General features: G+C 40.2%; 2 protein-coding genes across 4 annotated transcripts; one reads left to right on the top strand and one right to left on the bottom strand.

Moving 5' to 3' along the window:
* Window positions 1–164: 164 nt before the first annotated feature.
* On the top strand, window positions 165–13,110 carry Lrrk (Leucine-rich repeat kinase). 3 transcript variants are annotated; one of them, XM_011053998.2, is made up of 4 exons: window positions 165–511; window positions 2,113–2,207; window positions 2,280–2,361; window positions 2,810–13,110. In XM_011053998.2, the coding sequence occupies exon 4, from the start codon at window positions 2,818–2,820 to the stop codon at window positions 10,273–10,275; it is 7,458 nt and encodes a 2,485-aa protein (XP_011052300.1). In that variant the 5' UTR covers window positions 165–511; window positions 2,113–2,207; window positions 2,280–2,361; window positions 2,810–2,817; the 3' UTR covers window positions 10,276–13,110. The 3 variants fall into 3 exon arrangements, with proteins under 3 accessions (XP_011052300.1, XP_011052301.1, XP_087271515.1); XM_011053999.2 differs by having other exon boundaries at window positions 2,280–2,365; XM_087415389.1 differs by having other exon boundaries at window positions 2,280–13,110.
* Window positions 13,111–13,173: 63 nt separating this feature from the next.
* Window positions 13,174–14,846, bottom strand: mRpS23 (mitochondrial ribosomal protein S23). The gene is given in 5 exon segments (XM_011054000.2): window positions 13,174–13,299; window positions 13,301–13,362; window positions 13,429–13,534; window positions 13,599–13,760; window positions 14,632–14,846. Coding segments are annotated over 5 exon segments (429 nt in total). The 5' UTR covers window positions 14,676–14,846; the 3' UTR covers window positions 13,174–13,244.
* Between the last annotated feature and the right edge of the window lie 46 nt (window positions 14,847–14,892).

Genomic DNA, 14,892 nt, shown 5'->3' with positions numbered 1-14,892 from the left:
AAATCATTTTTAATTACTTTTAGTTAAGATTTAAAAATGTTTTAGTAATTTAGGAATTTTTTGAAATAAAAAAATCATGTACATTGTACGACATAACAACTGTTGGAAATACTCGTGCATACATGTTTTATCTCCATGGAGGCGCCACTTGGCAAATTCCACCTTGAACTGCCTGAAACATGTGAGCATGTCTACTGTCATCCTCATGCTCCGGTATTTCGGTGCGCGCCGTTGCGCGACAATGATTCCGTCAAATTTCATTCGGTCTTGTTTCGCTCGCCGTTCTGGTTGCGGCGATTTCCGAGTCTATCAATAGCGTCGCGTGCGAAAGGAATGTCTTGTTACGAGTGTCTGGACTTGCGAATTCCGTGTGGTTCACAATGTGACCGCGATCGCCTGGTTTCCGAGAAAAACGCGCGCGAGGATCGCCGCACTGTCAATCTACAACGAACGACATTTCGCGGCTGATTCCATTGAGATACATCGCCGGCTCGCACGCTAAATGGCAAAGGTAAACGATAAAGAAAATTACAGTTTTGTGTCTGTCCGAATTTCCAGGAAGATCAGCTGAAAGATTCCCTCGAAAAAAATCGAAAGTTAATTAATCGACGCCGCGTTTGACAAGTCAGTGTTCGTCAGCTGATCTTCGTAAACTTTTTTCGGCGTCACAGTGACTAGCTGCAATTTACCTTATCGTCGAGAATTATTTTTTGGATTTTTAAAAACAGAAGGTACGCTATTACGACTTTTATGGAGTAAAAAAAATCATTACAGGAATCTCGCTACTCTGATTTTTGCAGCGCATGAGAACGCTGGAAATTTAGTCGATTTATTGGTCTCGAGTTTCACATTCGCCGCTTAATCGCGAAATTGTCGCTTTCATAAACCTCTCCCCTCCCTGTTCCTTCTCTCTGCATTCACGTACAATTAAACATGAAGGTTAGAAAATTGTCATGCAGCTCTTCCTCCTCCTCTATCCCCTTCTGCGTTCGCGCGACTGAATCGCGTGCAGTTCGTAGTGATGATGAAACGGATTTATTATTCTTTTTTTTAAATTGTTTCTTTTAAACGACCTATAACTTACGTAAGAATTCCTTTTTTTTATGAAATGTGCGTTAAAGTTTTATTTTATATATATATATATATATATATATATATATATATATAAAGGATGGGATATTTTTATTTATTTTTTTATATGACATAACTTTTGTTAAAATTTTATTTTATTTTATTTTAAGTAAAAAGGATAGAATATCTTTATTTATTTTTTTTAATAACTCATAGCTTCGTCGAAATTTTATTTAATTTTTTTTTAAAAGGATAGGATATTTTTGTTTATTATTTTAAACGACCTTTTTTAAGTAAAAAGGGTACAATATCTTTATTCATTTTTTTTTAACGACATATAACACGCGTAGAAGTTTTATTTCATTTTTTAAATAAAAGAGATAGGATATTATTTATTTTTTTAAATGACCTATAACTGTTGTTAAAGTTCTATATTTAATTTTTTTTTATAAAAAAGATGAGATGTTTTTGTTCAGTTTTTAAACTAATTATATCTCGTGTAAGGTTTTATTTCATTTCTTTTAATAAATAAAGTGGAATATATTTGAGTATTTTATTAAACGGTCTGTTTACGTTAAAATTCAATTTTTTTCTTTTTTTTTTTTTTATAAGAAAGAAATTTTTGTACATTTTTTAAAATGGCTCAATAATTCATGTTAACGTTGTATTTCGTATTTTTTAATAAACAAGATATGAGATATTTTTGTTCAGTTATTTGTTAAATCTATCGATGTAAATTGGATCTGATAAACATATATTTTCACGCTTGCAACATTTATTTTCTTTCATAATTGAATAATGAACTTTTTATAGAATAAATCAATTCTGACAATTAATTTCTGCGACAATTATTGAGCGACAATTTGAACTTTATTATTGAAACAAACTCTCTTTTATTGATTTTTTTTTCTTTTTTTTTTCAAAAATCGCGATTTTCTCTTTGTTCCTTTTGCATGTCAAGAATTATATATACATGTTTCACTAACATGCAAGAGCTCGTCGTTGTAATTTCAATCAAGCAAATGGGCGTCTTGCTTACAGCTCTCACGAAGCCTCACCGAACCGACGTGAATCCGGATTTAAATTCTCGAGCAAGGCAGTTCAGTTGGTGCATTGATTCGTGGCGTGTTGTCGAGGTAAGCGTCGTGCTTAAAAAATATTTATAAATTAGCAATATTTATTAATTCGATTCGTTCAACACGTTACAGAATGCACTCTGGAAGAGATGATGATACCAAAAGAAATGGCATTGACTGTAGCAATTATGTAACGAGGACATAAACAGGATTTGTAGGTACTTTTCTAATTACATTAATAACCATCAGTCTGTAGATCTTAATTGGAGAAATTCGACTCTATTCTAATTTAGAATCATAAACAACTGTTTTTTTTCGAATGTTTATTATTTAATTTATGTAGAATATAAATTTTCATTAAGATGCCCTTTCATTAACGATAGCGTGTTGTATAAACGATACAAACTGTAATAGCGGTAAAAAGATAATGTCAGTTATTAAAATATCGAGTAATATTAGAAGCTAACAATAAAAAGAAAAAAAATGTGAAGGAACAATTAAAGGAAGAGCTTATATTTCTAAATCGCAAATTACTTTTTAAAATGCATAATTTCATATTTCAAGGAGAAGGAAGATTCTTTTTATTCGCATTGATCTTTTAAAAAAGAGTAAGCTCTTGCTTTTCATTATTAGATTGATTCGAAAATGGTGTATTTTCGTAGGTCCCGTAATGGAGGACTACACGCCGATCGACGAGGACTTCCCGGGTCGGTTGCTGCACCAGGCCGCGCTCTGGGACAACGCTGAGTTGCTGGAGGATCTGCTGCGTGGCGAACACGCGCAATACATCAACAGTAAGGATTCGTGGGGTAGGACGCCGATGCACGCGGCCGCGATCACGGAAAACTCTCGTTGCCTAGATGTCTTGCTAACCGCTGGAGCTGATCCGAACGTTACCTGTGGCCCCCGCGGTCATCATCGGACACCACTGCACGTTTGCGTGGAACATGGTCACGCCGGCAACGTGGAGACGCTATTAAACTTTGACGCGGATCTCATGATCCGAGACGATGACGGTCTGAAGCCTATCGACATAGCCGAGAAGAGCAGTCACGATTCCTGCATTCACCTCCTGAAAGCGGCGGCCGAGAAGTATGAGCTTGCGAAACAAGCGACCCACGCTTCCTTACGTGCGGCTTGTATTCAGGGTGACACTGTGGCCGCTCGGAATATCATCCAGGGTTTGTCGACCGATCTGGAATGCGTGGTGAATATGGCACCGAACGGCGCCAACACGCTACTTTTCGTCGCTTGCGAGAGCGGTCACAAGGATATCGTTCGGCTGCTGCTGGATCACGGTGCCGACTGCAGGATCCATCCGGTCACCAAATACTGTCCACTCTACATAGCGTGTTACCACGGTAAATTGGAGATCGTCGAGCTGTTACTCCGGCATTTTCCCAAGCAGGTGCAACAGCTCACGGTAGAGCGCTGGCTGCCGATTCACGCGGCGACAATAAATGGCCATCACTTGGTGATCGACGTATTACTCAAATTTGAGTATCCGCAGCACGTCTATCAACGCTACAGGGATCCGTCCGGTGAGTTCGAATATGAACTACCGTTCGATATCAACGCGCAAGACGTCACTGGCCAACATGGATTATATATAGCTAGCATGCTGGGCAACGTCAAATGTGTCGAGCTACTTTTGGGTTACCGAGTAAAAGCGAGGACGACCAAAGAAGAGGATGGCATGAATGGCGCGCAGCAACTTCCGGTGTCGAAGCGCAAGATTTCCAGTGGTATTCAGAGGCTGATGTCATCGTTGAATTTCCGCAGTAAAGCGCCCACAGACAAAAAGGATGATAAAATGATATATCCGGTGAATCTGGATCTTTATTGCAACAATGGTAGCGAAACAGCATTGCACGTAGCCGTCAGAGGGAAACATACCGAGGTGGTAAACGCTCTTCTTCAGGCAGGCGCTAATCTCGAATTACCTGTCAAAATTCCATACGATCAGAACGATCCTGACGGTAGTTATTCGAGCGTACTGACGATCGCATGTCAGAATCGCGATGTGAAAATTGCGGATCTACTGCTGAAACATGGCGCCGTCGACAATGAGTGCAAAGCGCTGAAGATTGCTGCACAGAATCGTGACGAGGCGTTGACTGCGAAACTGCTGTCGATCAAGGCTCACCCGGATTCCGAGTATAAGATCAACAAGAAGGCGATGACCGAATGCACGCAGAGCTCACATTTCTCTGCTCTGTCGTCTTTCGGCCACGTCACCTATTCCACGCTGTTTCCGAAAACGCCCACGATGATCAATTGGCATAATCAGCAGTGTCATCTCTCGCAAATCCGGCTGCAGTGGTTGATCGACGCAGTATTGCATGTCAACAAGAAGCTGAGTTCGAAGAATAATGATCTAGTGTTGTACGCCATTACGCGGATTGACATCTCTCTCAACTCCATTACCTCCGTACCGTCTACTATATTCTATTTACAGAGTTTGCGGTATCTCAACATGGCACAGAACAAGATCGACACTCTGACGGCCGACTCGAAGAATCCAAAGGACAAGCTATGCCCGGTTCTGGAAGAGATGTATCTACAAGACAATCGACTGGAGCAGCTGCCAGAATTCATTATGAACTTACCGGCGCTTGAAATTATGGATGTGTCCAACAACAAACTGCAGTGTTTGCCACAGAATTTATGGCGTGCACCCAAGCTGAAGGAACTGAACGCCTCATTCAATCTACTGCGTGATTTGCCCAGTCAGGCGTCGCAGAACGTCTTAAGGAAACCACAGCGAGGTGAAGAAGCACAACAAAATGGCACCAACTTTCGCGGATTGGCTGCTGTGCCGCGAATAGAATCCATGGAGTTCGACTCGTTCACAAAGATCGCGAACGCGCAGATAATCGAAATGGAAAGGCCACACGTGTGGACCAGTTCGGTCCAAGTATCGGAGAGGATGACCGATGACACGGAGAACGGCAATAAATCAGTATTAGCGTCATTGAATCTTGCGCACAATCTTTTTAACAGCATTCCCGTGGCATTGCCATGTTTGGCGGTGAGCTTGGTACGACTAAACATGGCGTACAATTCTCTACGCTCGATGAGCCACATCACTTCATATCCGGCGAGCTTAAAACAGTTGGACCTATCAAACAATCAGATCACGCGATGGCCCAGTCTACCACAAGTGGACAGCTCTGACAGCATGGAACAGGCGAATACAGCCTGTTATTGTCCGGCTGTCAACGCACAGTCGCCTAGTATTGTGCCCGGTAATCGACAAACGCCCACATCGATGCGTGACATTGTGTTGCAATCGGTGTGTGTACATAGACGGCATCTACGACTGGAAAATCTGCGCACGCTGATCCTAGCGAATAATCTACTGAATCGTATTCAGCTGACATCATGCGACGATGGTGAGATGCCATGCTTAGAGGAAGAACGCGGGGACTCGGACAGAGATTCAAAGATCGGGCATCCCGGATCGAAGCTGTACTTGCTTTTTCCCAATGTCAGTATGTTGGATATCAGCAATAATCAATTACGCGAGATACCGCACAACATCTACGAGCTAAACAATCTGTCAGTGCTGAACATTAGCGGCAACAATGAGATCGTTGAGTTGCCACCACAGATGGGTTTGTTGGGTCGTCTGTGGAACCTTAATACACAAGGCTGCCGGTTACAGGAACCACTCAAATCGATGATCGAGTCGAAGAAGTACAAGACGATGGACGTGATCGGTTACCTAAAGTCCATCCTGGAGGACGCAAAGGCGTATGCGCGCATGAAACTAATGATCGTTGGTATTCAGGGAATTGGCAAGACGAGTCTGCTGGAACAATTACGGCAGGAGGGCGAGGTACCGAACAAGAAAAAGGCATCCGAGCACTGGGCCAAACGGATGGGTAATAAAAACATCAACGCGAAGACTGCCAAGGGTACGACTATCTCGACCGTGGGTGTGGATATTGGTGATTGGATTTACGAAAAGAAAATGCGCGGGCAATCGTCCCACGGACCGGTTTACTTCAGGACCTGGGACTTCGGCGGTCAACGCGAATATTACGCGACGCATCAATATTTTTTATCAAAGCGCAGTCTATATCTAGTCGTGTGGCGGATCACGGACGGTTTCAAAGGCGTCTCCGAGATCTTTCAGTGGCTAGTGAACATTCAAAGCAGAGCGCCTAATTCGCCAGTTATCATTGTCGGCACACATTACGACGTTTCTTATGAGCATAGCGAAGGCCTGCAACAATATATTCGTGACAAATTTATCAACGTGGTCGATGCCGAGAAGTGCGGTCTACCCAAGGTCATGGAAACAATCGAAGTGAGCTGCAAGACGCGTCATAATATTAAGATGTTATGCAATCTTATCTATGACGTTGTCTTCAGTTTGAGATCGCCTGGCAGCAAGGAACTGCTGCTGGAACAGAAGGTCCCGGCGAGTTATTTGGCGTTGGAAGACGTAGTGATCCAACTGGCGCACGACAGGAAACTGTCCGGCTTGGATCCGGTGCTAAAGGCCGATCAATATTACGCAGCGGTTAATAATGAGCTTCAGAAATTGCACAGATCTTTTAGAGACCCTGCCGAGTTACATCAAGCGACGTTATTCCTGCACGAGAACGGGATAATCCTCCATTACGATGATGCAACGTTGAAAGATCTCTATTTCTTAGATCCGCAATGGCTCTGCGACATGCTAGCTCACGTGGTCACCATAAGGGAGATCAACCCATTCGCTAGGTCAGGTATAATGAAACTGGACGATATTCAACATGTATTCAAGTCCTCCACGATATCATCGATTGATACCCAAGGTTATATTGTTAGCTTGCTTAATAAGTTCGAAGTTGCTTTGACATGGGATTGCCGCACGCTACTGATACCATCTCTCCTACCGACTGAAGAAGATATTTTACGCAATAATCAGATAATCAAAGTGCCAGTGAAGACGCGCGGTTGGCATGTACGTGTAAAGAAAATCACGTCGCCCATGTTCGCGTGCTTGAGTGCGCTAACCAGTGACAATAAAAATAACGCCGAATGCGTGCTCACGTCGAGATCGCAGCCCGATTGTTCTGTCACTAGACTATTACTTATGTCATATTTTCCCAGTGGTTTTTGGTCCCGACTGATCACTCGGATCCTCGCGGATGACGCCATCGTCGATATCGTCATGTCGTTTCTGGCGCCATTTAAGGATTTCGTCGATGACAATATTTTCGCTAGTTTGCTAGATCTACAGGCTGAATGGGTGCTCTGGCAGACGGGGATTGAACTGCGATATTCGGGCATTACTTTATTACGTCTAAAAGAAGTCTGCTATAATCTGAAGAACTCGCCGTACGATTATAGACAATTTAAATTTAAGTTAAAACAAGATGGTATTTGGTGCACAGTGGATCTGAAAAATTCCGCCATTTTAGAAATTTGGTTTCCAGTAGATACTCTGGTGATTAAGCAGCCGATCATGTCCGATTCTGTGGACGAGGAACCGATGGGCTATCAAGCAATCGTGGTAGAGCCACGGCCAGAAAGTATGCCACAGTTGATGGCATTGATCGTCGATCACATCGATATCTTACTGGAAGATTGGTATCCGACACTAGGCACGCGTTTCGTTCACACATCGGAAGGTAAACTGCTAGTCACAAGATTGATACCATGTCCACGTTGTTTACTCGGCAACACCGAGAATGGCGATGGCGAATCAAGCGACAGCGATGGCCGACTGATCGAAGACATCCAGAAGTACTGCGCCATGAATCGCACCGAAAGGCAGAGTCAGGACAGCTACAAGTCCGACGGTGATAGCGGCGTCGGTTATGACAGTCTGACATCCAGCAGAATGCCGTCACTCGAGGGACATCCGGATATGTCAAAGCAACAGAACTCGAATCTCGAGAATACTCTTGCATACTCCTGGATGGTGGAGGAATGCATACTGGCAGCATACAGCAACAAGCCCATCAGTTGTCCGAAGCATTCGGAGATTCCATTATCGCATGTCGCACCGGACATCATCTTCATGGATTTGGGCGTCAAACACCTGATTAAATCGGAGGAGTTGAAGAGGGGTAAGTTACTAGGTCGTGGTGCCTTTGGTTTCGTCTTTCGTGGCAGTTGCCGATTACCCGGCACACATGTCCGCGCCGACGTGGCCATCAAAATGTTGCAACCAGTCTCGCCAGGTCCAAATTCTACGCAGTCGGCAATCCTCGCATACAAAGCATCACAAAGTAAATGGGACCGTGATCCGCTGCAGTACGCTTGCAAAGCGTATTGTATGGCGCGTCAAGAGCTCAATATTTTGCTAACACTCAGGCATGCTAATATCGTGCCGCTGATAGGTATAGTCGTCAGTCCTCTGGCTCTTGTATTGGACCTGGCACCTCAAGGCGCATTGGATGCCGTTCTGAAGAACTATCGTCGTTCCGGTGCTAAGTTGGATGCTTATACGCTTCAGGCGATAATCCTTCAGGTCGCTAAGGCTGTGGAGTATCTGCATCAGCAACATGTCATTTACCGCGACCTCAAATCAGAGAACGTATTGGTGTGGCAGATGCCGTTACCATTTCAAGAGAATCCGGAACCGGCGCACGTCAAAGTCGCTGATTACGGTATTTCGAGACTGACGCTGCCTACGGGAGCGAAAGGTTTTGGAGGCACAGAAGGCTTCATGGCGCCTGAGATCATTAGATACAATGGCGAGGAGGAATATACGGAGAAGGTGGATTCGTTTTCGTTCGGCATGTTCATCTATGAGCTCATCACACTGCGCCAACCGTTTGAGGGCCACGAAGCGGTGAAGGAGTGCATTTTGGAGGGCGGTAGACCACCACTCATGTACCGTGAGACTTTCCATCCATGCTACGCGCTCGATTTGATGGTGATATGCTGGGCACAGAATCCGAAGGATCGACCAACTGCCAGTCAGATTGTTTCAATTGCCTCCGCACCCGAGTTCACGCATCTGATAGATGTCACTCTATTGACAGAACGTACGCAGGTGACTGCGGTCACCATGACTAATTATTACGGTAGCGGGTCAAATGATGCAATAGATAGTCTAAATAGCGATGAGATCTGGTTCGGACACAATAATGGTGAAGTAGATATGCTGTTAGGTACTCAAAAGGGCTGGCTGCGCCATGTACGCATTGAAACACCTGTGATACCATACGCCATGTGCGGCGTAGATGGCTATATCTGGATTGGCGACAATGCCGGTCAGATACACGTCTATTTATGCGGTAACTTTGGTTGTGTGGCCAGTTACAGTCTGGAGGCAGATCACAGTCGGGAGTCTAAAGTAGTCGGGCTGATTCACTTGGAACAGTTGAAGCAATTTGCTGTGGCTTTGCACAGCGGCCGGATCTTTTTGTTATCCAACACGTTCATGCAGATGAAGAAGACTGAGATCACTGGCGGCAACAATGGCACGGAAATGATGCGCCACAATGCTGACATCAAGACCTATTCGCTTGCCGCAGTCTGCCGCAAGAGACGTGTGCTGGAGCTCTGGGCTGGCCAAAGTTATGGCCGGATATCCATTTACACTCTAAAGGATGGCAACCTGGCTGACACGACGCAGCTGTCTCACTGTTCCGCCAATGACGCCGCGATGAAGAATCTGTTTGCCACGTATCTGATCGGTGTGACGACCGAGAGCTTCGTTTTCTCGTACACATATCCAGGCTGTATCGTATATCAATGGGATGTAGACAGCCGACAAATCATCAATAAACTCGACATGTCTAAACTGGTACCGTGTTCCGAGAGTCTCAAGTCCATCGCTATCGAGGAAAATTTATCGACGGAAAAGTGTCAGGTGACTGCACTCGAAGCTAGCTGCGGTCAATTATACATCGGCACTACCTGGGGCTGTATCGTCGTTGCCGAGTGCGGTACCCTTCGTCCCGTCACTGTGTTCCGGCCGTTCGAGGGCAAAGTCTGCCAGATTGTGTCCCTCAAATCCACCGACAAGAGGAAGATGGTACTAGCGACCGTCGGCCAGGGATATCGCAGTCTGATCACGCGATATACCGACTTCTCTTTGAAGAGTCTGGAGAACGAGGAACTCAGGCACGGTATGTACACCCTGCTTTGGAGATCGGAAAATTGGTCGGCAGCTTGATTCCCTCGGAAATCATAAGGTCCACATCCTCAGGTGCATTTGGCGATCGTTTTTTAATATTACACGATCCGTCTGAGTTTATCTTACAAAAATAATAATATAATAAATAAGCTACATTTAATACAGAACGCGTAGTGGAAAGACAGATCTACTCTGGTCCAGCGATTTTTCAATGAGTACCGATAGAAAGTTTTCATTATATGGAAATTCGGTGCCAATATACGAGTAGTTATAATTTGGTATGACGAAAATTCGAAGATGAAGTTCGTGATGGGATCACACGATTCTCTTCTTTGGCAACACAATACCGGAAGTGCTTAAGTGGTGCGAGGTTCAATTGAGTAATATATGGGCTCAGCAGTGAATCTTATACGTCCAATATTATAGTATCTAGTACGTAAAGGATGTCGATTGCGCTAATAAGCGTGCTCGAGAAAGAAACCATATTTATAAAAATCGAAAAAGGAAACGACATTACAAGTCTCATGGAATTCGAGTTTTCCCACGAGTACTCTTATTAACGAACACCCTGCATCACAGGCTGTAAACTGATATTCTTTCGTTCGTCCAAAATCACAGCATTATCAAGTATAAGAAAAAAACATTCTTATTTTGTATAAAACTAAATCTTAAGCAAATAATCTAATGGTATTTTAACGTACGTTACTGCTTGCGTAAGTATATAATCGGACTCTACGAGAGTCGCGCTATATAAATATTTATATAACTAATGGAAGAGATAACGTAATGCAATCTGTTTTTCGTCATTGCAAGACATAGGATAAAAGAAGGAAAATGTTTTTCGAATATTAATTGATATTAACTGAGCTGATTAGATAACAAAGAGCTATTTTTAGCATCATCAATTTTACTTTTTATAATATCTCGTAGTATTAAGATTTCGATAAGTTTTACTGCTGAAATTAACGTAATCTTGAGTCGATATAGAAATATGATATTTCTAAATCATACTATCTTCGCGATTTAGTTACATCACGTCCAAAATAATATCTTTCACTGCACTGTAAGTTTTTACAGAGATTAAAGCTACTTTCTTTTTAGGAGACACAGTTTCAAATATCGTTTTATCTTTGTTATTCATTGCCGAGAAGGGTAGAATGATGTTTGTGTCTTTTAAAAGGAAAGCAGCCTAACTCTAACCGAACCGAAGGTTGTGGGACATGATGTATAAATATATATTAAACATTAATCTACTACTATACTATACAAGAATACACATACACATTAAAAGCATCTTGCTCAATAAAATCATTAGTGCCTGTGTTTCCACCAATGTAGATTAATTTCAAACTTTTCATCTTTTTCTAAAAGTCAGTTTTCATCATTTCGATTAACTTAATAGGCCGATTATTTCATTGGAATTGACCATTACAGTTGACACTTAATCGATCATTAATGTTACAGCCAGCTCTAACTCTTAGAACTAGAAAAAGATGAACAATAAATTGAACCGAGATTAATCTGTATTGGTGGAAACAGGCATAGATCTCGACTCATTTTATTTAATTATACGAATAATCAGTGTATCCCAAACGTAATCGATGTGATATGAAATACTCAGTGAAAGAAAGAACGTAAAATATTGTCATAAAAAAATTGTTATATTATTTTTAATTATAATGTTCTTTAATTACATTTATCGATAAGGTCTTCTATTTGCTAGAAATTTTCTTTTGCTTGATAGATATTCGTTTCTTCTAATATATATTTAAGCATTTTTGATATCTTTGAATTATGGCAATAAAATAAAAATGGAACATAACATTGTAATACAATACAATACATTTGCACATTTAATTCGCCCGTAACTCATGTAAACGGGAAGCGGCATTTAAAGGGCTAAATGGATATTATCTTTAGGAAATGTGATGTGGTTGGCCGAGAATATTTTCAATAACGTACAATGTGTACATCTTTGGCTGTTATTCTCGAACCGACGCGTTCGGTGCATTGATTCTATATCTTTAATTTATACGCAGCGTATTTTATATTTATTTTTTTAACTTTGCTCGTACCTGCAGCGCGTAAAGCACAGTGATATATGCAGCTTGTATCCCTTTTTTATAATATGACTATTGTAAAGAAATGTGATTGAAATTTGGAGCGTTCATGGAGCGAAGATTAAAAGTAAGCCCAAACTAAACAGACAGACAATTGATCGTATGTATGATCGAAAATTTTCTATACTTGTTCCTATGTTTGGAACCAAAATAAGATAATGTCTGAAATGAAATCATTGACGGTAGAAAAAAATAATTCGTTGAGATCCCGCGTACCTGAAAGGGTTCCGAATAATTAAAAAGTCCCCTATATGTGCGAGCGCAAATTTTCTACGTTTGTCCAGGCGATCGGTGTCAAAATGTACAATTGCGAGAGCAAATGCCTAAGATTATTGACGCATCAAACTTCAATCACAATAAAGGAATAGAAATTATCACCCTATACAATTATCCTGCATTCGTTTATATAGCGATTAGCGCAAAAGTATTACTTTTTTCTTGTTGTTCAACGAGTGTTAAACAAGGATTAAATGATACTCTTTGCGCTAACCGCTGCGTAAACGAATGCACTCTTATTGTCACATATGCCTTGGAATGATTAATGTTGTGTAACGAATAATTAATTATTGCGACTGAAAATTCTATGCGATTGATCTCCGTACATTAAGTATCGTTGTAAATTCATGTTTATTCATTGTGAGAATCATTATGGTTATCATCTCATACTTATCGACATAAGTTATAAATTTGCAGGAACTCATTGTTATTTAACGTATTGATTGTCACGAAATATAAATACTGTTGTTGAACAAGACTCGTTAATTACATCTATTTCTATCAGTATCACAACAGTAGGGTAGCATTTAACACACAGATATCAGATGTTAAATAATGAGATAATCTTTATTTACAATAGAACTTACGGTAAGAATATATTTTTCTAGTCACTTAGAGCTTCTGGATGAAATCAGAATTTGATTTATTCTCTTTTCTCGACTCCATATTCCATCTCAGAAACGTATTGTTCCATCGCCCGCTCGTATGCTTTATCTTCTAATAATTCTTCCTATCAATTAAAGATATTCTTAGTATTATTAAAAAATTAATTTAATCGATAGATTGAATAATTTACCTTTTTTATCGTTTGGTACATGGATAGAAAGTTCTGCGTTGCAGATTTTACATTTTCGTTTGCCAAATTAGTAGCTGGTATAAATTTCTGATCTTTATGAAACCTTCTGTAACAGAAAACATATTTACATATTATAATATAAATATTTTAAACATATTAAGATGTCTTACGATCGAATAAGATCCTCTTCATAAAAGATAGGTGTAACTGGTTTCTTTGGCAGCTGTCTGTCGAATCTCGGTTCGTATTTCGGAGGAAAAGCTTCATATACTACCAACCATAACGGCATGTCTTCCTCTTTTATAGCTTTGCCTTTTAATAATGAAGCAATTCTGAAATATATTCCATTATATAGAATGTATAGGCATTATTAAAAAATGCTATTCATTTTTAAAGATCATTCATTTTTAAAGTATAAGAATCTAGATATGATGAAAAGTACAAACATAATAAAAAATATAGACAATAAGAAGTAGAGGAATAAGGAATAATACACAATAGATTTTAAGCTATCAGAAACTGTATACCAATGTATAGCGATTTTTGGCAGATTTATCATGTTCCCTATTTCATGGGCATACATTTGAAATATTTTTATTTAAGACACATTATTTGCAATACAAGTATATTTTATATTTTGTATTTAAAATGGAAAGTATTTTGAATGGAGCATATGAAAGTATTATGTATTTTGTATTTAAAATGGAAAGATTAAAAGCTTTTGTATTTTATAATTCAAATAATAAAATTGTCAATCTTAGTATTCAAAATACAAAATACAAAATACTTTCAATCTTTTGTTATTAATGCTGAGATACAAAATACTTTTATATGCTTTCATGAAATACAAAATATATTTTCAAGTGCTCTGCCGAAATATAAAATACAAAAATATTGTCTTATAAATACTGTTTTCAAATAAAGACTTTTCAAATACATGCCCTACCCTATTTATATTGTATTTCTATTAACTGTGTTTTTCATTGTGTCCTAAGACCACTAACACTTGTAGATTTAAGTTCTAAAGAGAAGTGCTAAAGAGGAAACTTGTAAAACTTAAGTTCTAAAGATGATGTGATGCATAAACAATTTAATATCAAGATAATATCTCTAATTAAAATAAAAAAATAAAATGTTGATTTCTCTGCAGTTTCTTAACAACTGCCAGTTTAATTTCTAAAATAATTTTGAATGTGGACTCACCTGGTATATATAGTGCCAATTTTTTCTAGTCTGCTTTGTGCCATCGTGTATTTCTCTGATGAACAGATTCAAAACAAAATCAAGGGTCAACCCGCTTAACTTTGCAAACTGAACATTCACAATCTAAAACATAACCTTTCAAGCATACCGTCAAAACATATTGCCATTTTTAAAACGTTACAGCCCGAGAAACCTGATAGCAAATTCCCTAGAAATTACACGTGGAACGACTGGGGTTTTTTCAGCGCAACGATTTAGCTT

This window comes from Acromyrmex echinatior, chromosome 18, assembly GCF_024713525.1.
Source record: "Acromyrmex echinatior isolate Ae372 chromosome 18, ASM2471352v2, whole genome shotgun sequence".
Taxonomy (NCBI): Eukaryota; Metazoa; Arthropoda; class Insecta; order Hymenoptera; family Formicidae; genus Acromyrmex; species Acromyrmex echinatior.
This window is presented reverse-complemented; position numbering and strand designations above follow the sequence as displayed.

What these genes read in the sequence shown, in the direction of transcription:
- Lrrk (XM_011053998.2), top strand. Translation starts at nt 2,818, where the DNA reads ATGGAGGACTACACGCCGATCGACGAGGACTTCCCGGGTCGGTTGCTG.